The sequence below is a fragment of the Aythya ferina genome (genome assembly GCF_964211825.1).
Source record: "Aythya ferina genome assembly, chromosome: 1".
In the NCBI taxonomy this organism is placed as follows: Eukaryota; Metazoa; Chordata; class Aves; order Anseriformes; family Anatidae; genus Aythya; species Aythya ferina.
The window spans coordinates 203,816,676-203,842,137 of record NC_140296.1 but is presented as its reverse complement, the minus strand read 5'-3'; the positions used below and the strand labels follow the sequence as shown (position 1 = coordinate 203,842,137).

The 25,462-nt window shown below is 49.0% G+C and overlaps 1 protein-coding gene and 1 long non-coding RNA gene across 2 annotated transcripts in view; both read left to right on the top strand.

The window, feature by feature from the left end:
- Positions 1-8,229: 8,229 nt before the first annotated feature.
- LOC311430759 (uncharacterized protein) overlaps positions 8,230-25,462 on the top strand; it is a gene marked incomplete at its 5' end in the record, with an annotated part of 120,946 nt that continues 103,713 nt past the window's right edge. The window contains 3 exons of the mRNA XM_084507597.1: positions 8,230-8,306; positions 9,341-9,531; positions 9,905-10,101. Of these exons, the coding sequence (XP_084363723.1) occupies positions 8,230-8,306; positions 9,341-9,531; positions 9,905-10,101 (465 nt within the window). The remainder of the gene's footprint in view (positions 8,307-9,340; positions 9,532-9,904; positions 10,102-25,462) is intronic.
- On the top strand, positions 11,207-23,564 carry LOC311433820. The gene is made up of 2 exons (XR_014690972.1): positions 11,207-11,476; positions 21,570-23,564. It is a non-coding gene; the product is annotated as an uncharacterized lncRNA (long non-coding RNA).

Sequence of the window (25,462 nt, the reverse complement as noted above, 5' to 3'; positions counted from 1 at the left end):
AATAAGTAATGGTTTGCTACCTGGAAAAAGGACCAGACTTCTCTGTTCTGCAAAGAGAAAAGACAGATTTTGGCTTGCAAGCCCAGTAGAAAGGCTTTAAGCTACCTTTAGAGGCTGGCAGCAAATGTCCAAGTGGTGGAGCAAGTGATGGGCTGATGGACCAGGCTGTGAGTAGTGGGCAGGAGCTTGCTGAGAATAGGAAGGTGGAGGTTGATCAAGCTGGAAGAGAGAACAGATGGATGGAGTTCATCCCTCTGAAAAAAAGGAAGGAGCAAGGAAAGCAGAAAAAGGAGGCTGGGCAATAAGCTGTACAAAGTCTGGAAACAAGCCTAGAAAGTGATGTCTGTGGAGGAATGGCATGAGTATGGAGGACTGAAATGTGAAAGACGAGGGACAAAAAGGAGTTTTAATTATCGGGGGATATAAAGGGTGAGAAGAGAATGCCCTGGAGAGGCATCAAAAATAAGAGGAGGGCAACAGAAATTGGGTGTAACTGAATCAATGGAAAACAAGAGACGAGAAGTAACAACAGACTGGAACATCCATAATTTGTCATGCTTTATCAGAACTACTTCTGCTGAGGGAGTAAGTCAATCCAAAACAACAAAAGAACCGATAAGAAACGATTAAAATCATTTGAAGAAATTAGACCAGCAGGGCTGGATGGAGCTCCCCCAGAAAACACTGGCCAGAGCAATTCCTGAATAGCTGGTGACGGGGAGAGCCTGAGGAGCAGGGGGCTTCACAAAGAGAGACAGGTAAATGTAGTGCTTGTCTTTAAAGAGGGGACTACGGGCTGTGAGAATTAACCAGCAGTCAGTTTAGCATGTAATGCAGAGAGATAATACAATAAACTGCTAATTAGTTATTAAGCACTTGACTGATAATAGAAATATAGAATCAAGCAGCTTGACTTTGCCATAAATGAGTGATGCTAAAGCCATCCAATTTCCTTATTTGAACAAAATGACTATGTTATAGAATAAGGGAGAGGGAGTATACGTGATATATTTTGAAATAAACAGGGTTGTCAACACCCTTTCACACTGCATTCCCATAAGCTGACCAGGAACTATGATCTCTGTGAAATCATATTAAGACACAAATGACAGAGAAAAACCATATTCATACAAGAATTACGGATTCCCTTCCTCTGCATTGAGAAGGTTTTCCAAACAGGCTCCCGCAGGGTTTGCTCCTGGACCCAATTCGAATATTTTCATTAGCTGTTTGGATGACGGAATAAAGAATATATAATTCCTCTGGAGGATGTATTCCAAAATGTGCCTGGGAAATAGTACAAAATCAACCGGAATTGGTTCAATATGGACAGAAGCAACAACACACAGTCATGCAAAGTGGCAAACTACTGGTCAAGCAGCCATTTGAAGGAAAGGGAGATGTGAACAAGACCCCAAACCGTGCACAGCTGCTGCAGAAAAAAAAAAAAAAAAAAGGTAAATCTTGTTTGGGGACATGTGAACTGGAGTATAATAGGTGAAACTTGAGAAACAATTATCCCAGTCTAATGAGGGCTCGGTGTTTGGGTGCTGTACTCGAAGAAAGTAGAAGAAAGATGTAGATGAATTGTAGAGGGTCTGGAGGAAAGCAACAGGGATTACAGACAGGTCAAAAGTTTGGAGGATAGGCTGACAAAATTTTCTTTGTTCTGTCTGGAAAGGAAAAGATTGCAGGAGAAGATGAAAACTATTTTCTAACACAGTGGAGACTTATAAAAGGATATTGACAATTGTCAACTTGTTGGTTTGATTTGCTGCAAGGAATGTTGTTACTAGGTATCTGGGCCATAAAAAAAAGCCCCATAATCATAGAATCATAAAAGCCTCCTAAAAAAAGAACTTCTCTTTGAATTAAAAATAAAATTTCTAAATTAATTGCTACATCTTCCCCTCTGAAACACGGATTAACCTCTCCCAGGGATGGTTTGATTCTTCTCAGGGCACAGAGGGGGATGCGTGGTCCCTTTCCAGCTTCTCCCTTTCCTTGCCTGCATTGTGTAGTGTGCCAAGGCTTCCATCTTCCTCATGGCTGTCCAAAACATCAAATATTGATGCAGATCTGGTGCTTGTGCTTCAGCATAGCTTCAAACCCCACTGGTGGGAATCAACTATCAAACAACAGCAGAAAGCCAGTGGTACCAAATGAAGCACGGAGTTTTCCCTGACCCTTACCAAAACCAGTCTTTCCTCCTGTGCATTGCATAGTTTGACCAACTTTGTTTTCCATGAACCGATGTTGCTCTGTATAAACAGAATAAAGAGCATCTCCCATTCCTGCATCTCCCACAGGCAGCAGGGGGGTGAATCTGGCACCGTGGTCCTTTTTCCTTAGGGCTAAAAATTATTAAGTGTGCTGTTGTGCAAAAATATGCTTTATGTGACAGGGAAATGGTGTGTTTCTCACTTTTCCTTAACTTGAAAATAAAGGAATAATACCTGGGAAAAGGTTTTTGGAGTGGTTGTTCAAGAAATACAGGTGTTGAGGGAGAAAGAAGGAAGGAGTTAACAGCCTATCGGGAAGGGACGGAATGGTTTGGGTTGGAAGGGACCTCAAAGCCCATCTCATTTCAACACCTCCCACCAGCCCAGGCTGTCCCTAGCCTCATCCAGCCTGGCTGTGAGCACTTCCAGGTCGCTGGAACTCTAGGAGGTTTATGAAACAACGTTCAGGATGTCTCTGGGTGGAGATAAAGGAAGAGAGAAATCAAACAAAACCAGAAGCAGTCTCATGGTAGAGTCCATTGTACATCAAGTAATGAAAGAAGGAGATTGAGGAAGGGTTTTTTGAAAAATATAGGAGCCATGCTAAGAATGATTGCTGATGGACCTGAAGGAAAATAATTCACCGAGGTCAAGAACATTTTGAATTTTGTAGTGAGAAGGAAGAGAAAAATAAGGAAAGGAGGAAGCGATTTAAGATTTTGGCTGTCATTCCTTGTAGCTCTTAAGGTTTTGGGGAGCTTTCTGCTACTCTAAGGGTGTTTTCATTTCTCCTCTTAGACCAACACTAAGTTCTGAATGGACAGGTTTCTGTGTCTGTCTTTGTTTTTGTGAAACATTTCATTCGTTCCATACAAGTAACACGACTGCAGAACTCAACACAGATCTGCGGCATGGTTTGGGGGAAGGAATGAAGTTTGTCCTTATTTTGGAGAAGGAGCAACTGAGCCTTGGTTGGCACCAAGAGGTCCTGAGAGGCAGCATGGAAAGTCACTGGTGCCTATGAAGTTGTCTCTGCACTTCACCTTGAATATTTAGCAAATGCATGAGACTTGGGTTTTCAACTTAAAAATCACTTTATGGACCTTGTATGATGTTCACGGCATCCCCAAACGGCAAGAGGATCATTTCTATTCTCAAGAGCATGAAACGGGCAAAGAATTTGATAATTTATGTTTGGCAAATCCTGATAAGCCTCAAAGGTGAGACTCCCTTCATTCACGGGAGAAATGAGTTGCAAAATCAATGCTCATGCAGTCTCTGCACCTCTCTGCTCGGCCGCTTACAGGGTGCTGGGGTGGCTTTGGCAAGCAGACTTCACGTGTTGCTGAAAAGGTGCATGAGGAAATGATCAGATGGGGTAGGATGTGGTTAAAGCCTCAGTTTGCAAACTGGAGCTAATGTCAGGGAAGCATAGCATGTCTCACATCCACTAAAAGCCCCCAGCAATCACCTCCCACTAAGACGAAGGAGCAGCACAGAAGGAATTGTGACCTCCCGAGTCCTGGTAGCTTCTGGAGCTGTTCCTGTTAACACTCCTTTAAGTGCTGCCCGGGACGTAGAGCACCAAAATACACCTCGCTCTAGCCCAGAGGCTCGGCTGCAACCTTTGCAGCTGCAGGAGGCAGAGCCACAGAGAGCCACAACCCCCAAATCTGGGTTCTCACGCCTCCAGTTGCTTGGGCAGAACCAGCAAGGAGGAGGAACCAAGCTGTCCACCCCCTTCCTTCTCCATCTCCCCTGTCCACGCTGTGTGGCTTTGGGGAAGTGACTGCAGGTAGGAGCAGGCTTATCAGACTTTCTCCCCACCTATTTTTTAGCCAGGACGTGCTGATTGACCATATAATTCTCCACACGCGCTTCCTCTCCGTCTCATACCAGGCAGCTTCTGCTATGGCTTCTTCTCACCCCCTGCCCCAAGCGCCTCCCATCCCCGTTGACCCAGGTACCCCTTCCACTTCCAAATCACGGTATTAACTTGACATTTGCAAAAGGTCACCGTGCTTGCTCTGCCTGAGAGTTACATTGCTCACTCTTCTGTCTTTTTGCTCTGTAAACCCTTCCAGGCAGAGGTTACCTCCTCGGGTATGGCTGTACAGTGCCCAGGAAAAAGCCCCGGATCTCCTTTGGTGCCTACTGGCTGCAACAGAAATAACTGAGCTCCTTGATAGAGAGGCTGCTTTTGATGTTACAGATTAATTTTCAGAGGGTAATGACTCTTAATTTACATGCAAAAGAGGAGGACCGTAGCAGCACCTCATGGCACGACAACCGATGCCTTCATTTCAACAAGAACCAGCCCCAGACCACTCCGAGAGTCCCTTCGGGTACTGCTGGAGCACGTGCCATTTGTGCCTGCTGCAGGAACAAACGAGACACGGGGCAGGTGGCACACAACACAGATTTGTGCCTCTATTTCGTGCACGTCAAGGCACGGCTTTTTTTAGCGTGCGAGCTCCGGTCACGCTGAATCCGTTTGCTGCATCCAACTGATTGCGCTAAGCTCAGCGCTCGTACGGCTGCCCGGGGCAGGCAGGGTGCAGCTGGGAGGGAGAGGAATTAGAAATTAATTCGGGTGAGGATGGGGCTGACCCCATTCCCAGCCATCAGCTTTTCCCTTAGAATGGCATTCCTTAAATTACCCTCGAAAACAGCTCGTTCCCTGAACTCCCCCAGTTCTTCATCTTTTCCATGATGTCTCCTGCCTGCTATACCAGGCAGGGTAGGGCAGAGCTGTGGCTCAGTGTAGCTACAATTAATCTCTACAGACTAATTGGCTGGTGCATGTGGGTTTAGTGGCCGGGAGGAGGCTGCCAGCCCTGCTAGGTTCTGCTTTGGGTTCTGACCCGGCTCTCGTCCTTCTCTCCGAGGGCTGATTTTCCTGCAACCTGCAGGAACAGAGCTGCCTCTGAAGCAGCCACTCTCTCCCAAGTTCATCTGAAATTTATTAAAGGGTTCAGAAGCTTTTGGGAGAGGGGGGCGGACAAACCTGCGAGCAGCAAAAGCAGCAGGGCAGAACCCTTTTTTCCTGCCCGAAGAAATAAGAGGCATTTCTTCTCCTTGGTGCTGGGCTGGCGACCCACACAAATAACAGGGAAAAGCGACCACGCAGCCGGCTGCAGAATGGGAACAGGGAAAATGACTCAGCAAGCCTGGCACCAAGCTGGAGAAAACACAGGTACATTATAGCCTTCCTCGAGCATCCATCTTGCCCGTGACGTGATGTAGGAACAGCAGCGAGCGCAGGTATTTGCATCTGATGGAAACATCCCCTCTGATAAATGATTTAGCCCTGCTTTTGCAAATAGTTATACACGGGAGCAGAGCAGGTGAGAGGCTCCATTTGTATCTGTCGGTAAGGGGGGGAAAAAGTTCAATGAAAAGCTCTCGTTGCTTTTTAAAATATTTTTTCCCCCTGTTATCAGTTAGCAAATAGCTGCTGAATTATAGTTTCATGCTTCGCTCGTGTCATTTTTCCTAAGATCAGTATTTCCTGCTACATCACCTTAGAAACTCGATCAACAAACACTGTGCTCGACACGTAAACAGAGCTTTATTTTACTTTATTTTTGACAGCAGCCAGTGTTTTAGAAACCAGAACACTCCAGGTTCTCTGGGCTGTTTGCCTCCATTTCACAATTTGGGTTCGGTTTTGAGGGCCTGTCAGCATTGTTTACACCCAGGTGCGTTTGAGCGGCGATGTTTTCCTGCGAGTGGCAAGGAAAATATATTACTGCAAATTGCTTTCTGGAATCAGATTTTCTCTTCTGTTGAGAATCTAAATGAAACTGCACTTTCTAGCACGTGGGAACTAAAGAGTGAAACGCGTTCGAATGAGAAGTGAAACGAGCAGATTTAGTTTCAGTGACTGAGATGAACAAAAAAAGAGGCAAAGACAACGCTGGCAAGAGAAAAGGACCAAGTCCAGAGCCGGAGCTCCAATAAAACCCAGGAGCCTGAGCTGTACCAGAGGAATTAAAGAACTCAGACGGGCCTTTTAACCATTGCCCTGGGGAATGGCACCGGCTCCAATCCTGCTGTCCATGCCAGAGCCCTATAACATTATTTTTTTTTTAATGTTCATTTGGAAAATCACGGCTGGAGCCCCATTAAAAAAATAAAAAAATAAAAAAATAGAACCAATAAAGTTTTCTTACTTGCTTTCACTTTGAGCATCTCCCAGGTAGCTGGGGTGAAAACACTTGTCAATTAATCCAACAGAAAACAGGGGGATTATTTTTGGCAGTTTTAAAACAGCCGCTGAGCCTCCTGTGATCCGCCCCGCCACACAGACGGGCTCCATCAGTTAGGGATTAATTTTAAGGCAGATATTAAAGCCTATCACATGATGACGGATTTTCCTATATGTGCGGTTCGATGGGATGCTACAAAGCCGGGGCCGTACGCATGCACACGCACGTGTGTGTGCACGCCTGTGTTTGTTTAAGCCTTCTTCATTCATAGCCAGACACAGCCTCAGGCTTCCTCAGGCCTTTCCAGGGAGCATAAACTTGGGAGGGAGAGAGAGCAGAACGATCTTTAAACCTCGCATTTTTGCAAGCAAGTTTCTGAAGCACATAAGCTCAGGTGGACGGAGCCAAGCTTGTAAAGATTTTACAAGCGATGTTTTCGAAAGGAGGCAGAATCCCTGCTCGCTCTTAGCCCGAGACCTCGTCGTAAGAACTCAGAGCAAATGCCGTGAAAAAAAAAAAAAAAAAAAGTGAAAAAAAAGCGCTTTTTTTTCTTTTCTTTTTTTTTTTTTTTACAGAAATGCGTCGCTTTGCTTTCCTGCCCAGCTGTCACCTCGAGCGTCTGGGCTTGACAAAATGAGACACAGCCGCGTGACGATGTGCTGTGTGGCTGCCGCCGCCGCTCAGCCTCCTGCAGGGCTCCCAGCTCCGGGCACCGGTCTCCCCGTCGCAGGCTGGGAAGGGAGCGGTGCCTTCTGCTTGCCGAGACCCTGTGCCAGGCAAACTGGAGCTTTGCAAAGCGGGGCTGGGCTCTGCAGCGAGCTGGGGCCGGCTCCAGCCCCCAAGGTTTTGCAAGGGTTCTCATGGCGAGGTAACTCTCTTCCCATGACACAGCAGAACAGCAGCAGCAGCAGCAGCAGCGTAAAAGAGATTGGTTCTGGCAGTGCTCCGAGGAGACTATTTTATATCCCAGCTCCTGCCTCTTTCTCCTTTAAGGACGATCCAGAGGAGGGGATGTGGAATAAAAAGAGGCTTAGCGAGGTAGGCAGGATAAACCCCGGGGAAATAGGAGGGGAGGCACGCTGGGGCTGGAACCCACGGCAGTGGGACAGCCTGGATATGACGGCAGAAAGAAACAGGGTGGTAGAAAACACCCTAAAATTGGGCAGGAAAGGCCAGATGAGCAAACACGAGGTGTAGGGGGCACAGGGGGAAGCATCTGAGCCCTCCAGGGAAGAAGGAAGGAAGGGAGGATGAACTGCTCCACGCTCGGCTAACCCTTTTTCGTTAAAGTCATTAATAGCTCCTACAAAAGTCCTGGTTAAGTACTGAAAAAGAGTAATAAAATAGCTGAAACACCGACCTGTTATATGTAAAGCTTGTTGTGAGGGCAGGCTGGATTGAATGGGGTTGGGCATGGGTGTCCCAGCCCCAAAAATCCAAACAGGGGAGCAGAAGGAGGTTTGCCAGGACAGGGCCCGCACGGGGCATCGTGTCCCGCGCATGCGTGATGGGCATCGGTGTCAGCCAGAGGTGGAAAAGGCAATTTATTTGTCTCCCTTCATGGGAACTCTAAGAGATGCTGAATAAATTGGATTCCAGTCCTGTTCTCAGAGCCACGGGCCACGCTTTGAACCACTGAGGGGATGCGATTTTCAGCGGGGCAAGCTTTGCCTCCCTGTTTGTAGCAGGGAATAGCTAGCCCCCTGCCAGCCCCCTGAACTTTGTGCTTGGCTCCGAACCCCACTGCAACATCCCGGCTTTGGGAGCTGAATTTGGGGAGCTCCCACGGGAACCGCATGCCACCAGTCCTGCCTAAAGCCCAGCCAGGGCCCGAGGCTCCGAGCAGCGCTGCAGGGAGAAGGATTGAAGGCGGGTGAGTGGGGTGGGTGGGCTCGAGCTCCATCCCCACCATCCTTGGGGCACAAGCTTGAGCTGAAGCCACTTCAGCACTGAAGGCAGAACAGCAGCCTCCGAAACGCCGGCGGCCTGCGTGCCGACCTCCAGCGGGGAGACCCCCGCCGCACGCAGCGGGGGTGTGGGATGGCCGGGATCTCCCCAAAGCTCCTGAAATGTCTTCTTCTTCCTCTTCCTCTTGAGAAAGCGGCTGCTCGTGTGCAGGGCTTTAGTGCAGCGTCAGGCGTGCATCACTAGGAACGGCTCCTGCAGGCATCTCTCCCTACAACCTGGATCAGAAAGCTGCTGGTGGTACAGCTTAGCTGCTCCATGGTTTTTATACCAGCCGGCCGAGCTGCAGAGGTAAACCCACGTTTGCAATGCCTGAAGGCTGCACAAGCACAGAAATGGCCCTGCTCGCACCTCCTGCCTCCGTAGGCTCGCTGGCACAACCAACTTTCTGCCGCTTCAGCACCGGAGCCGCAGCCCCGGGGATCCCGCAGGAGGCTGAGGCTGGGAGCATCCCCGCTGAGCAAGGTGCCGCGGCGTCAGGGCACGGGGTTTTGCCGGGGGGAAAGAAGGGGAGGGGAATAATAGGAATAATAGTAGTGGTAATAATAACGACGGTAATAATAATGGTGGTAATGATGATGATGATAATAGTGATAATAATAATAATGGTAATGATAATAATGATGATAATGGTGATAATAATGAAGATAATGATGATAATGGTGAAAATGATGATAATAATGATGAAAATGCTAACAGTAATGATGAAAACGGTAATAATGATGACAAAAACGGTAATAATACTGATGAAAACGATAATAATAATGATGAAAACAGTAATAATAATGATGAAAACGGTAATAATAATAATGAAAACAGTAATAATAATAATGAAAACGGTAATAACAACAGGGAAAGTGCTAATAACGATGAAAACGTGAATAATAATGATGAAAATGCTAATAAGACTGATGTTAATGGTGATAGTATCTATGTTAACAGTGATAGTACTGATGTTGAGGATGGTAATACTGATGCTGAGGATGGTAATGCTAATGTTGAGGATGGTAACGCTGATGTTGAGGATGGTAATACTGATGCTGAGGATGGTAATACTGATGTTGAGGATGATAAGACTGATGCTGAGGATGGTAATGCTGATGTTGAGGATGGTAACACTGATGCTGAGGATGGTAACACGGATGATAATATAGCTAATCAGTCAGTGAGCAGGGAGCCCAGCACGGTGTTTTGGCCGCAGCAGCAGCAGAAGCAGCAGTAGAAACAGCAGTAGAAGCAGCAGCAGCAGAAGCAGCAGTAGCAGCAGCAGTAGAAGCAGCAGTAGCAACAGCACTAGAAGCAGCAGTAGCAGCAGTAGAAGCAGCAGTAGCAGCAGCAGTATCAGTAGCAGTATCAGCAGCAGCACTGGGGCGGCGTGGGGCCGGGGGTGGCGGCGGGTCCGGCGGCGTGGCGTGACGTGAAAGTCCCCTTTAAGTTTCCACGGAGAGGCCTCCGGGTGTCACATGATGGACATGATATAATGAAACAACATTGTGCGGAGGGAAGCATTAGGGGAGCCCGGGGCGGCGGTGCTGCTGCTGCTGCTACTGCTGGTGGTGGTGGTGGCGGCGGCGGAGTGTGGATTGGGGAAGGTTGGGGGGGGGGGGAGAGGCAGCGACAGGCGACATGCGGGACCCCCCTGGCTCTCAACACCTGCACCTGTCCCGGGGCGATTTGGGCTGCGTGGGGCGGATAAGGCTGAGGTGAGTGAGGAGGAGGAGGAAGGGGATGAAGTATGGGGGGGGGGCTGCGAGGAGGTGGCCGGAGCGCTGGGCGCGGCGGGGGGGTGCCGCGTTCTCCCGGCCGGTGTGTAGAGAGAGAGAGAAAAAAAAAGAAAAATAATTAAAAAATGAATAAAGGGGGGGTGAAATGAGAAAGGGGAGAGGTGTGCGGGTTCATATGGGGGGGGGGGTGCTGGCGGCGCCATGTTTGCGCGGCGGAGGTCGGGGGGGAGCCGCGGAGCCCCCGCGGAGCTGCGCCCGCCGCGATGTCCGCATTCCAGCTCATGTTGCGCAGATAAAATTCAAACTTGAGGTAAACACAGGCTGGCGGGGGGGGGGAGGAGGAGGAGGAGGAGGAGGAGGAGGAGGAGGAGGAGGCGGGGGAGGAAGGAGGGAGGAGGGAGGCAGGCTCCGTCCCGCTCCCACCCCCTGCCCTCATCCCCCCCCCCCCTTCCCCTGTGCACCTGGCTGCCCGCGCCCTGCCCCGAGCCCCCCGGGAGAACGTGGAAGGGGGTGAAGGTGGTGGTGGTGGTGGGGGGGGGGTGCTGCGCTTTTTAATTAATTTAATTTAATTAAGGGACCCCCCCCACGCCACACGCGCACACTTCTCTTTCTGCTCGCCCTCCCGTCACGCCGCCTGTAGGGAGAGGATAAACTCCGCGGGCGCGGCAGGTGCGCGGGGCCGGTGTCGCGACAGGGCGCTGTGTGTTGCGACAGGAGGGCGCGGAGGGTTTTATTTATTTATTTATTTTATTTTTTTGGGGGTGCTGTTTTTTGATGGGGGGGGGGTGTGGGGAGAGAAAAAGGAGGCTTGGAGGTGTTTTTCCTCGCGGTGAGGATATGGTTTGTTGTGTTTGTTTTTTTTTGGGGGGGGGGGTGAAGGTGAAGCAAACAACCCCCCCAGTAAAGAAATTAAAAATAATAATAATAAAAATGAAAATACTGCTTTAAAGCACTGAGGGTGGTGGTGACGGGGGGAAGATTTGGGCTGCGTTTTGAAGTGCGTATGGAAAAAACAAAATGTGGCCGAAGAGAAGAGAGAAGGGGGGGGGACAAGAGGAGGAGAAGGGGGGGGGGGGGGGAGGCGGGGAGGGAAGCGCCGCTGCCTCGCCAGCCCCGGGCCTGTGACACGGGCGGTTTCGCTGGCAGCGGGGTATATTTAGCACTTCCCCGAGCCCTTCGTGTGCTCCAGCCGCCGGGCGAGAGCTCCGTCATGCACGGACGAGGGTCTCGGTGGTGGTCCCGGGGCTTGTGGTGGCCCCCCCGGGGTTAATGGTGGCCCCTCGGGGTTGATGGTGGCCCCCCCGGGTCCTCGCGGTGGCCGCCTCGGAGCCGCGGTGGTCCCGCGGTCCCACAGGTGGGTGCGAGCTGGGAGGGGTTTTTGGGGTGCTAGGAGGGGTTTTGGGGTGCTGGGAGGGGTGAAGGTGTTGGAGAGGTGTTGAGAGAGGGGTTTGGGGGGGCTTGAGGGAATGGTGGTGGTGAGTGGGGTTTTAGGGTGATGAGGTGTTGAGGGGGGTTTTGGGGTGCTGGAGGGGTTATGGTATTGGGATGGTGATGGCGAGGTGTTGACTGAAGGGGTTTTGGGGTGCTTGGGGGGGAACGGTGCTGGGAAAGGGGCACTGCGGCATCGAGGAGTGAGGTTTTGGGGTGCTGGATGGGGACAGAGGGAACGCCGTGGTGCTACGGAGCTGGGTTCTGGAGGGCGTGAGGGAGCGGCAGGGAGCGGAGGGGACCCCAGGGCGTCGAGGAGCGGGATTTGGGGTGCCTGAGGGAACGGTGATGCCGAACGGAGATCCTAGGGCAATGAGGAGACCCCATGGCGTTGAGGTGTGGGGTTTTGGGGTGCCTGAGGGAACAGTGGCGTCGAGGGGGGACGCTCTGGTGATGAGGTGCGGAGCCTTGGGGCGCCTGATGGAATGGCGGTGCTGAGAGGAGACGCTGCGGCAATGGAGGAGCTGGATTTGGGGGTGCGTGAGAGGACGGTGGCGTTCACCGGGGTCCCCGTGGCAAGGAGCAGAGCCTTGGGGTTCCTGAGGGAATGGTGGTCCTGAGGGGGGACCCTGTAGCGATGGAGGAGCGGGGTTTGGGGTGCGTGAGGGAACGGTGGTGCCCAGGGGGGTCCCTGTGGCGATGGAGGAGCTGCGTTGGAGGTGCTGTGGTGACGAGGAGCAGAGCCCCGGGGTGCGTGAGGGAACGGTGGTGCCGAGAGCTGGGTTTGGGGTGCGTGAGGGAGCGGTGGTGTCCAGGGGGGTCCCTGTGGTGACGGAGGAGACGGGTTTGGGGTCCCTGAAGTAACGATGGCGTCCAGGGGGGTCTCTGTGGCGATGGAGGAGCAATTTTGGGGGGTCCCTGAGGGAATGATGGTGCACAGGGGGGTCCCTGTGGCGATGGAGGAGCAGTTTTGGGGGGTCCCTAAGGAAATGACGGTGCCCAGGGGGGTCCCCGTGGCGATGGAGGAACAGCTTTTGGTGGTCCCTGAGGGAATGACTGTGCCCGGGGGGTGTCCCTGTGGCGATGGAGGATCTGTTTTTGAGGGGTGCGCAAGCCACCAGCCTCTCAGGGAGGGGACGAGCGCCGCGGGCAGAGCTGCGGCGGCTTTTCCTGCGTGTGGCGCAACCCGGGGCTGCCGAGAGGAGGGGAAGAGAAGGAGGGAGGGCAGGCAGGTGGCGTGAGGGCCCGTGGGGCACGGCTGGATGCACTCCTATCCCTTTGGGGCCGCGGAGGCACGACCGCCCGCTGAGGTGCCACAGCGCGGCTGGCCCTGAGGCGAGGGGGGCGCGAGCGGCGTCGCGGAGGGCGGGAAGCGCGCGAGACCCCTCGACGCGCGGCGGCGGCAGCAGCAGCCCCCGCCTGGCGCCTCCTCAGCACTGCACCAAGGCGGCGGGCCCGCTGGCCCCGCCCCCCGCGCCCCCCGACCAATGGAATCGCGACCTCCCCCCCCCCCTCCAATTGGTTTCCCCCCCTCCCTCCTCCCCTCCCGCCCGCCCGCCCTTGGCAGGGAGCGAGCGCGGCCCGCCCCCGCCCCCCCCCCCTCCCCTCTCTGCTCTCCCCCCCCCCCTGTTTGTTATGGTCTCGGCCACGTGCCGCCGGCTCCCGCCGTCACGCGGCCCGGCCTCGCGCCGCCCACTGCCCGCCGCGGGGGGGGACGGGGGAATGAGGGGGGTGTGGGGGGGGTGCTGACAGGAACCGGGGGGGGCTGGGGGGAGTTCTGACAGGGATTGGGGGGTGCTGAGGGGAATTAGGGGGTCTGGGGGTGTCAGGGGGGCTGACGGGAGTCATGGGGGCTGAGAGGAATTGGAGGGTCTGGTAGGAGCTGGGGGGTCTGGGGGGGTCTGACAGGAATTGGGGGGTGGTGAGAACTGGAGGGTTTGGGGGGTCTGACAGGAATTGGGGGATCTTGGGGCATCTGACAGGAGTTAGGGGGTCTGACAGGAATTGGAGAGTTTGACAGGAATTGGGGGGTCTGGGGAGGTCTGACAGGAATTAGGGAATCTGACAGGAATCAGAGGGTCTGACAGGAATTAGGGGGGCTGGAGGTGTCTGACAGTTGTCAGGGGGTCTGACAGGAATTGGGGGGTCTTGGGGCATCTGACAGGATCTAGGGAGTCTGGGGGTGTCAGGCGGGAGTTGGAGTGTGACTGGAAGCAGGGGTCTGGTGGGAAATTAGGGTCTGGGGGTGTCTGACAGGAGACAGGGCGGCAGGAGGGAGCTAAGGGGTCTGAAAGGAGCTGGGGGGTCTGGGGATGTTTGGTGGGAATTGGGGTGTGTGATAGGAACTGGGGGGTCTGGTGGGAACTGGGATGTCTGGGGGTGTCTGGCAGGAGCTGGGCCTGGCTCCAATTCCTGAGAGGGGGGTTCCAAACCCTCCCCCTTTAGGAGAGGCAATGGGGACCCCCCCAGCGCCTTCCCCTCCTGTAGGAATCAGGCTTTCGGTCCACGAAGCATCTTTTTATTGGGGAGTGGGTCTGGCCCGTGGCTGGGCAACCTGCCCTGCAGCCAGCAGGAACCTCTGCAGAGAGGTGGGGGGGTTCTCTTAGGAAGAGACCGGTTTGTGCCTGGTGGATTTTTGTCCCCCCATGGTGTCCCACAGGAGCTGCAGAGCAGTTGTGTGTCCGCCCGGGCTGGTGGTGGTGAGGCACGGTGCTTTATGGAGGTACCTGTTTGTGTAGGTACCTGGGGGGATGCCGTGAGGAACGAGCTCAGCTATCGGTCTCCAGAGCCTATTTATAGGTAGGTTGGGCAGATCTTACCGTAAAGGACTCATGCTTCTAGATATGTGGTGAAAGAAGGTGTTTTAAATGATGTTGTTTCATTTACAACAATTTCAGAAACGGGATTTTATTGAAAACAAGGGAAGAACGGCTGTTAGGAGGCTACGTAGGGGAAAAACAAGTCGGTTGGGCGTTGAGGAACGTGCTGCCATTTTAAAGCAAGTTCTCAGCAGTAAGAGGATACGCAGCCTGAGGTCAGTGCCTTCCAGGCTGCAGGCAGCAGACCCTGGCCGTCTGCTGCCGGCTTTACACAGAATCACTGGGACAGGACAGAGGAAAGGGCATCTGCTGGCTGGAGGCATAAGCTCGACACGGAGACTGTGTGCCTCTTGAGATCCGGGGGTTCGAGAGGGTGAAAAACATGGCAGAGCAGGATTCTAGATCCCTGAGGTACCTTCCCTCCGAGTAAGTGGAGGAGGAGTGGGGAAGCAAGCCCTATCTGGGTGTTCTGCTCTCTGTTTTGCAACTGTGGAGTTTAAAAAATAAAAATTGAATGTATTTTTAAGAATTACATGAAGCTGGCATAGTGGTTCTTCAGTAGCCTTAAAGAGTTAAATAACAGCAGAGGAACGAATGAGAATAGGTTAGGAAGAGCAGAGAGGGTTTTATAACCAACGGTGACAGTCATGCACGGATATTTAAATCAGCCTCAGAGTTGCACTTGCGTCTTTTATTAGTGGGATTTTTATGTTTTATAACACAAAATACGAGCAGGATGGGAAGATAAGGTTCACGGTACGTGCCGGTCTCGTTCATGAAATGGATCGAGGGTGGTTTGTGCTGCTTCAGTGTGCTTTCACTTCCATTCCATCATAACGTTACCGGTACGATATTCTGCTTCTCAACTACTGAGAATTTCCAGAAATCGTGGAGGGAATCTGGCCTGAAGATAGCAGGAAGGGAGTTGTGCCGAACGGCGAAAGGGCCGGGGTGGTAATCAGCCATATTTAGCACATGCCGGAGGGAGCTGCTATTTTGTGTTGGTTACGGCAGTCGTTTGAAATGGAGTTATGCACAGAAAGACATGCATCCACCCAGGTAGCACCAGCTTGCTTTGTACATCTGCATATCTTTGTATTTTGGGGGGAAAACGTGCCTTAAAATAGGAAGTGAATAGGGAGCCCTCGATCTGGTGCAGATCTGGGGGTGCTGGAAGGTGCCCATAACGGAGCGTGCTGGCGTCTCGGCTTTTCGAGTGTACGTGGAATTGCTGGTGGAGTTGATGGCACCAGGAAATTGCTTTCTCTATTTTTGTTGGTGAGACGCAGTTAACGTAAAACGAGCCCTTTGGATCCCATATCCCCTTTCTCTTTAATATAACTAAGATCGTTTATCTTCTCAGACGGCCGGGGGAGAAATATTTCATTTTGTAACTTAGTTCACCTGCCCTCCGATTGCTGTCAGTTGATGACAAGGAACAACGTGTGCTGTATGCTGTGTTCTACAGAGCTGTTGTGGCGACGAGCACGATGTATATGAGGAAAAGTCTGTGAAAATAGGTATTGTGCCAGTTTCCCTCACTTTTTACCATGCCGATTTGTTTCTCGTGCAAGAAGTAGTCAAAGTTTCACGGTAGGATCTAATTTCTCGTCAGGTTTCAGTGGCAAAAAGGTTGCTATTTTGCTGTTTGTATGTACTTTAAAAAAAGGTTTTGGAAAGGATCTAAGTGCTCATGCTGGTTTTGCGATAGGAAGTAGTGAAAGCTTTTTTTTTTTTTCCTGTTTCAATAAAAAGGGAAATTGGAAACTTATTTAAACCATTTGTTTGTTTATGCTCCTGGTAGCCTATTACATGGTTAAAATTGAGAGGAGCTCGTTAATCCAGGGTAGATTTCTTTTCCACTGCTGTAATCATGTTTACTATGTATATTTTTTTGTATTAACAATGAAAACATGGAGTTACCTTTTTTTTTTTTTTTTTGTGCTGCCACATCTATAGTATGAGTAGCTGTAGTTCATCATGCAGTATTTGCGTGGTGTTTTTCCACAAATAACTGCTGCTGGAATTACGTGGTAGCACCAGAATATGAGCTCAAAAAGACCGTGACATAAAGGGTCAGAGCACTTGCAAACATAAACCCTGAAATGCAAATAAAAAAAAAAAATGATTTCCCCGATAGTTCTTGCAAGTCGGTTTCACGATAATGTTAGGTCCTGACTCATGGCTTTCTGAATGACTGGAGAAAGAATTAATGGGGTTGTGAGCGTTTGCCAAGAATTTGTGCATAAACAGTATATTTTTTTCCTGGCTTCGGGTTTTACGAAAATCCAGCATAAAACCCTCCATCCTTTTTTTTTTTTGGTCCTTCAGGGCGTTACACCTCAGCCAGCAGGCGTAGCGTTGTTATCTAACAGTGAGACTGGAAACTGGAGTTGTTTGTGTTCTGCTCCGAGGTTCACCCTTACCAAGGTCAGAGATTTCATCCTTCTCTAGTTCTTGACCTGGGCACTTTATGCTTGCAGGGGGTCCTAATTTGTGACTGCTCCTGAGCCTCCTGGAGCTGTGGCAGGAATGTGTTAAATGTCCCCCGCGACGCGCTTCTGCACAGGCTGAGTCTGGAGATCTCTGCAAGACCGACAGCTACAGGGGGAAAATACTGATGGTGAGAGTAAAACAGCCGAGCTGAACGTGTTCCCTGAATTTCCTACAGAAAGTGATGTGTTTGGCAGGACAACAAAAAAAAAAGTGATGATTGTAGGATGTGCTGGCTGTAATTAGTTGTAATCAGCGTGGATGAGGAAGTTTTGCTGTTGACAGTGGTTTATTTTACGAGCGTTTCAGTCGAGGCATGTGGCAGAGTTGGTGGGTGAGGGGAGATGGTCCTGCTCCTGAACTGGGCTTCACAGCCAAATTCCAGTCTCCTGTTACTCGAGAGCTCTTTATTTTTTTTTTTTGGTATTATTATGTTAGGAAGCATTAATGGGGCATTGCTGTTGTTATTTTTTTTATTGTTATTATTCTTGCTAGGCTATAAATTTGCCACTAAAGCGTAAACAAAAGGAATGGAGAAAACAAATGGTTTAAAGGGCATTTATAGCACCATTTGTGAGCCGTGATTTTATTAACACATCGCTGCACGTAGGTAGGTCCTACTGAAGGACGTAAATCATGCGATTATTTAGTAAGCAAGCAAAGCTGGTAACTACAAAGGTACTGCAGCAGTCGTGGTATTTTCCTTTCCTGTCTTGCAAATTCTTATTCTTTGTCAGCAAAACCTATGACGTGCTTACATGTAATAAATCCTGTACGACAGTCTTACCTTAACAGAAAACTTGTGAAGTTAGTTTGCTAATAATACCGAGAGAGAATTTTCGTCTTTTAATTTGTGTCAGCAGTGGTCAGAAGCAGCAGTTAGTTGCTGGGTGGGAAGATGGAGTGAAAAGGGGGGGGAGAGGGGAACCTGGTAAGCATCCTGCTCAGCTGTTACAAAATGTCCGTAGTTCTGGCGCTTTGCATAGAGGGACCTGCTGGTTTGCCTGATGCTGCACCGAAACCAAGCAGGCTGGCAGCAGCGCGGTGTTGAGCCCGAAGTAATCCTTTTTATTTTTATTTTTTTGGTCGTATTTTATTAGTTTGGATTAAATATTGTCTGTGGAGCTTCTCCTGGGGGAAGCTGAGTGCGTCCTCTCGGCTGGATTTTTTTTAAAGGAAAAAAAGCCCTGAGTCTGGGTTTAATTGTTCTTCATCTGAATCGTGGTCAGGTATAATTCTGGTGCTAAATAAATTTCCGGAAAAGAAAAATGATATTTGTAAATACAAGTTAACCTTTTATATGGAATATCCAGAAAATGTGCTGATTTGTGTTACCTCATTTTGTTTAGTTCACTGACTTTCGGTATCTCCGTAGCAGCTATCGGAGGAGCTTCTGCAAGCATAGATTTGTGAAATGAAGGCAGATCCTGGCTTGATAAACTACAGCATGCAGAAGAAATAAAGGAGAATTAACTGGCATTCAACTTCTAGCCTCCTGGAGGGGTGGGTGGCCGGGCCGGCCGACATTTGCTTGTTTTTTTGCCTTGGTTGCTGTTGGTGTCAGCCATGGAGGTGTTTGTTTCTCTGTGGGCAAATGCTGGGTGGCAGGAGATGGTTAAGGAGCCGAGCATACCGTCGTGTTTCACTGCTGGAACTCGGTGGGTGGGGGAGATTTGGAGCTACCCAGCCTCTACAGGGAGCTGTGAAGCCTCCGGAGACCGAAGATGCATCTAGTAACGGTGTTTACTTTTAGCAGGAGGGTGAAAAAGGATTTCTGGCTATTAATCTGGTTGTGTTTTCCAAACTGAAAGCACTGTTAGGCTTTCAGGTGTCGCTGCTGTGTTACCGGGAGTTCTGCAGGTTGGCATTTTTAGGGGTGCTCTTCCTCTTATTTTATTTTTTATTTTTTTAACTGATCTTTAAACATGAATCTGTCAGTGTCTGCTATATATCCGTGTGCCACCTGTACTTCCTGGGAGATCTTTATGTAATAACTTCTGTGATTTCACGGCAATGGCACAGGCTCCCAGAGCAACCAGAATTATTTATCCTATCGATAGAGAACAGGATCCCAGACCTGCGAAAAGCAGCAGGTATTTTCTTCTCTGTGAGACATAAACATAAGAAAGACGTGTAAGAAAAGCCTGAATGGAACAGAAACGCTCAAGTCCTGCGGTATTAAATACTGTTTATGTTTTTAGACAGGTGTCAGCGGTGCTGGGAATTGCAGGCAGTACGCCACTTGCTTCAGAGCGGCCTTTAAGCCGCCGAGTGCCGTTGCCCTCTGCCGGAGGAGAGCAGAAACACAGCGCTGCGTGGTGGGCCCGAGCTGCCAGAGCCACTCGAGGGTGCTGGGGGGTCTCTGGGACGCTTTTCTCCTCCTCGCTTGTCGTTCTGGCTTCATTGTCAGCTCAGGTTGAAGCCAGGTCGGCCAGCTCCTTGGCTTTCCTTTTTATACTGCCTGAGGGCGTCTGTTGGGTGAAGTTGTGGGTATAAACAGCAGCCAAATGGTGGACCTGGCATCACGGGACCTGCTAGTTCTCCAGAATTTGTCTAGGAGCCACAGCTCATTCTGAGAGCCTGGGTAGCAAACTGTGCGCCCTTCCTATAAAAAAAAAGAAAAGACGGGAGCTCTAATCTTTAATGGGTTAGCCCCGTTAGGTTTTGGTAATCCAAAGTTACCTGTGAAACAATGTCGATCCAGAAATTAGTGTTTTGGATATAAAGGGCACTTAAATTTGAATAGTGTTCATAGAGCATGTAACAGGAATGCGATCTGACTGATTTATAATATGTGTGGTTTCACTAACACTGCATATATCTGCTGTTTTGATAAGCCTGTAGCATAGCGTAGCACAGCCTTTTTTTTTTTTTTTTTTTTTTTTGTGGTTTAGGAAAATGCCTGCTTTATTCTTTTCAAGAAACTGCAGTTTTCTCGTATTTGTGGTGCTGAGGTTAAAGGGACTTTACGAAGCCAGATTTCAGCGATCCTGCGTCAGGGAGAGCCACGGTTCTCCCGTCCTTGTTGGGAGGATTACAGGCATTCGTAAGGAAATCCTTGCTGAATATTGGAGAGAGAAAAAGGTCGGCCACGGTGACCAGGGAGAAATAACCATCAATTGCTAATTGAAAAGGTATTTACTGAGTAAAGCTCGATTACTTAAAAGCAGTATTATTTTGGTCACAAGGGAGTCTCATCTGTAAGCTGTGATAATTTGTGCTGGAAGTCAAAGTTGTGTAATACAGGAGGAGGAAAATGCTGGTGGAGGTGTTGGTTGGTTGGCCCAGACCCCCGGCGTTACAGTGGGAGAGGTGGCTGTCAGAGATGGAAATAATCTTTCAATTACAGACACATGCAAAATAGATTCTCCAGGGGTAGCCTGGATGATCAGCTCTGGTCCTCCCTTGCTTCGAGCAGACGTGCAGCATGATTTCCACAGCCTTTTTTCCTTCCAGGTTCCAAACTGAACCCTTCGTTGGTCCTCCACAAGGCTGTTTGTGGTTTATCACTGATGTTTACAAATCTACGTCTCAGTTCCAGCATAAAAATAATGCGCAGCCAGCTGACATGGACTGTGGTGGTGCAGATACTGCCCGTTGGTGCAAATACCTCTGTTCTTCCCTTGGGTTTTGCACATGCTGCATCTGGGGATAGCAGTTAGATGCATTTAGCCTTTATTTTGTTCTAGACCAGCAGGTCTTAATATTTTTTTTTCATGCCCTTCCCCCTCTTCAGGATGTATTGCATGCCCCTGTAGTCTGAAGACCGCTGGTTTGAAAAACAAGCTGTTTTAGTCTTTTCCTGTAACTTTGTGTTCCTGTGGGTAAAGCTCCTTTTGAGAAGGTTTGTGTAAGATCATTCTCGTAGTTGGTAGGTCAGGTAAATATTATAAATGCACTCTGTCGTGGCCAGTATCATCCTGCTCAGAGTCTCTGGGGGATATTCCTTGTTGCACTTCCCTTTCCATTCATGTTTTCCTTTGCAATTACCACGTCCTCCTACTGTCATGAACAGGTTTAATTCTGTTCCATGTGCTGGTGGGTGACAAAGTAGTGATGTGTCTTCTGGCAGTTTGTTACAACATCAGTTCCCATGAAAATAATCTTTTTACCTGAAGTGTTTGAGGTCTCTCTTAAAGAATGGCTTTGTGATACATGTGACGTCTGTAATAGACAAGGACTGTAATTTATTTTTTCTTTACTCTGCTACTTTAGATAAAAAATTCCTGGCTAGATTCAACCTGGAAGCCAATGTTGAGACTTTGAGATGCACTCATTTTTGTAGCTGTGGGAAATTAATTACTGTATACCTCCAAGGTTACCATATAAACTGGCCTGCAAAGTATTTTCTGGGTAAATTTTGCTTGGTTTACTTCAGTTTTACATTTGATCCCTAAATCTTCATGAATACCTTAAACAATGTTATTAACTATTCATTGTCTTTCTTAATAACGCAACTAGAAGTGCATAAGATTTTCCAAAGTGGATTCAGTAATTCTTTTTCACTTCAGATTTCTTCTTCATATGTCACGTTTTTGGAATGCTTCTTTGTCTGTGCCTTCTACCAGTATCTGTCTTTGTTGTGATGCTGCCTTGCAGGAAACAAAAAAAAAAAAAAAAAAAAGAAAAGGGGTAGTGGAAAATAAGTCCATATTCTTACTGCAGGTGGCTTTCATGATTCTTGTGTGCGGTGTTTATTTTTTCCAGTTGTTTTTCTGCCTTTCCTGCAGCAAAAGGAGACTTTGCTTATTTCCCGATTGCCAGCTTACCTTTGTGGTTTGGTTGCTCTGCAAGTTTTAAAGAAGGAATCTGGAAGGGGAGAAAGGGGGGCAAGAAAAGGGCAGCACTGCGACCTGTCCTCCTACCCTGTCCTTGCCGTGGGCCGTTCGTGGTGGCCTGTGCATGTGCCCGAGCTCAGCTGCGCTGGGATGAAGCCTGACTCGCAGCGATAACGCACGTTCTCCTCTCCTGCCCCTCCCTGCCACCCAGCCGAAGCATGAGGATGAATGCAAATTCCCCCTTGGTATTTAAGGAAATCCTCCCGCAGACTGCAGCTGTATGGTTCATAACTTCGAGATTTCTCGAGTGAGGAATGGGACAGTCATCTGGTTTTCTTGCTGACCGGGGCCTGGAAGTGAATGCCTCCACATCCTGTGATTGTGAGATGGGTGTTTCCAAGCGGCTCCGCTGCAGGCAGTGCATGAATGGATGCTCAGGCAAGCTCAGGATGCTTGCTTTTAAGACAGACTTCGTAGCAGCATCTCTTACAGAACTGGCTTCAGAATCTAATTTCTGCTACCATCATTATCTCCATTTCAAATGGGTAAAGACTGTAAAGCTGCGTTCTCTCAGCTAATTTATATTCAGCTGACCCCTCTACTTCTACATTCTGCGCCTCTCAAGGGTTCTGTTAAATAATATTTATATTAATAGTATCATCTACTGCCGAATCCCTCCTGTGGTTTATAAGAGCATATTTAAGTATTACATTATGTTAACCAGCTCCGCCGGTAGCTCAGGATTCAGGTTGCTTGTATTTGCAGTTATTCTGCTGCTGAGTTCCTTGTCTCCGTGAGTGTTGGGAGTAACAGAGGTGGGGGCTGCAGGGGAGAAGTCTGTGAAGAGCAGCAGGGGCTGGAGACACTGCTGTGAGCTCTCCTGAGGAACCCTGGTAAGGCGTAAGGCAAGCTGGCTGTGGCTTTAACTGGTGCATGGGCAGATGGAGCAGCAAAGCGAGTGCTGTCTGGAGGCAGCAGCTCCTGAAAAGAAAGCTGAAGGTGCAGGAGCACAGAAAGAAATCCAAGCTAGGTAAGGTTAGAACTTGGAGTCTTTGGAGAACAGAGAGATGGTCAGCGCAGGGAGGCTGGAACAGGTGAGGCTCTTTTGGAAAAGTTCAGTATAAGATGGTAAACAAATGTTAACACCCCTCACAAAAAAATCAAATAGGCACATTTGGAGAATAGGCGTAATGCCTCTTCTTGGAGGAGGCACTGAACTGGTGCTGGATTTAACCTGGGGTACAGAAGTCAGCTCAGGAACAAAGCTGGAATCTTCAATTTGGATTTCCTAGTAAGATATCTCATTGTGCTGCCACTAGATTAATGTCTTGGCCCAGGATAACGCTGGCTTTTGAAGAGCTTATCTTCAAATGTTTAAAAATCTGTTCTTGTGTTTTACCATAAACTGATGTGGTCCAGCAGTCATCTGGCTCGCATACTGGAAATATTTTGTTTTTCTTTTTACATGAGTCATTACCATGCATTTGTTACTATGGTTGTTTTCTTTTAAAGGATTTCTTCTGCCCTTGAATTACCACAATGTGGGGCATTCAGGGTTGACTTAGCTCCCAACGTAGAAATTTCCTCTGGGATTGCTGGTTTCTAAATAAATCTTTCTAGGTTATGTGCCTGTAAAATTAACCAGTCTTACTATTACTTCTGCATCAGTCCAAGTTAGGACGTTGCCCTATTGCACGTACAAATCTTAAAACTTACTTTAGTCTTCAAGGAGTTGCTCATAACTTGCTGGGGGTCAGCTGCTGGAGGTGCTTTTACTTGGTAGCAGTGGTGTGTACTTAAAGGAAATAATGAGCAAAATACCGTAGTGGATGATATTGCTGATATTTTGGGTTCCACATAGCTTTAAAACTGAAAAAGGGCAACATTGCCCATGCGTGCTTGTTCTCATTAAAGTATTCTATTAATAGGTAGCGGTCATTTCTCTTTCTTTATGCAGTATTTAAAATATTTTTCTGTAACACATTTCTTGTCATAGTTGAACCTAAATATGTGCTTCTGTTCAGGAGAAGCTGTAGTGTAAGTTTCATGGAGTCACAGCCTGGTTTGGGTCAGAAGGGACCTCAAAGCTCACCCAGTCTCACCCCCTGCCATGGCAGGGACACCTCCCCCCAGCCCAGGCTGCCCCCAGCCCCATCCAGCCTGGCCTTGGGCACTGCCAGGGATGGGGCAGCCACAGCTCCTCTGGGCAGCCTGGGCCAGGGCCTCATCATCCTCAGAAGAATTTCCTCCTTATATCTAATCTAAATCTCTCCTTTGTCATTTTAAAGCCATTACTGCTTGATGAAACATGTTTCCTTTTTTTTTCTATTGTTTTCTTGCTGAAGGGGTCGCTTTAGATCACAGAACTTTTTAAGCTGGGTCAATTCTACTTATTTCTTCAGTAGCTGATAATTATTTTTTCTTATCTTGAATTCCTGGTCTAAGATACGTAGTGCTGACAGTGTTTGTGATATTACTGTGGAATTACTGCTCGCTTTTGTGGTAAATACATGGAACTAGTAAAGGCTTCTAAGGTTTCTCAGTCTTGTCACTTGGTATAGGAAGTCTGGTGTGGTTTAATGGCTCTATATTTGTGTTTCAAGCTAATGAAACTCTTCTTAAACATGGTGGCGTTTTTTTTTGTTTGTTTGTTTACCCCCTATTGCAAAGCCGGAAGATTTCTACAACGTTGCTTGTTCTGATTAGAATCTTTCTTCCAATTGCCAGCTTGAAGGTTTCAAGGCCATTATTATAACCTCCTTATTAAAAAACAAAACAACAACAACAAAAAAAGGTTTTGCCTCATGTAGCTCTCTTTCATGTTTATTCATCTAATGGTTTATGGCTAGGAGTTGTATCACTTATGCCTCTTCGGTCAGGTAAGCAAACAAAACTCCCAGTATTGATTATTTTTTTTCCATTCTTTTGATCATCCTGAACCGTGTCTGCTCTGCATGCTTGGCTCAAATCGGAGACGGATTTGCACCTTAGTGTGCCCACTGCCCGCGCTTAAAGCAGCATGGGACACGGTGTCCCTTGGTGTCTCTTAATATCCTCCAGAATGTCTAAAGTCTGTGGCGAGTGAGCTTGCTGTGCCGGGCTTTGATGTGCGGTGCAGTTGGAATAGCTCATCAAAGCAGAAACATGGGCGAAGGAACTATTCTTAATCATCGTGCAGTTGTTAGCTGCTGCTCTGCAGCTGAGGCTGCATGAAATAACTGCGTGAATCGTCCTCCATTTCCTGCCTCGGAAACTTCACGGTCCCGTCGTTCATTTTGGAACCGGTGCTGCGGTGTCATTTCCCAGCTGAGACCGGCATGGAGTCTGCAGGTGCTTCTCTGCTCCGTTCAGCCGATTCCTGCCGTTGAGCAGTTGAACGTAAACCACCGATGGAGCAGAGAATAACAGCAAGAGCTCGTGCAGGCAGGCTTCCGTTGTTGCTGGGAGGCAGCAGGAACAAGCAACCACGTTCGCTCCGTTTGTTATGCTGGTGCTCCTCTTCTGCTCCTTCCTACTCGTGGTGTAGATTGAATCATTTGGCTGCCGTTAATGATCTTGGCTGAGAAATTATAATTTGTAGCCTGAGACCATGGCTGGTGGTCAGACAGCTTTTTTTCTATTTATTTTATTTTATTTTATTTTTTAAACCGGTGAATCCCGTTCCTTCTGGCAAATGCCGGGCTGGCACTTGAAAGCTAGAGGTTACCATCTGGTGCCATTCCTGCTTCCTAAAATGTTTTCTCTACTGATGCTGGAGCCTGCACCTTTCTTAAACAGGGACTACGACATAATAGGGCTGCCTGCAGACTGCATCCAAAATTG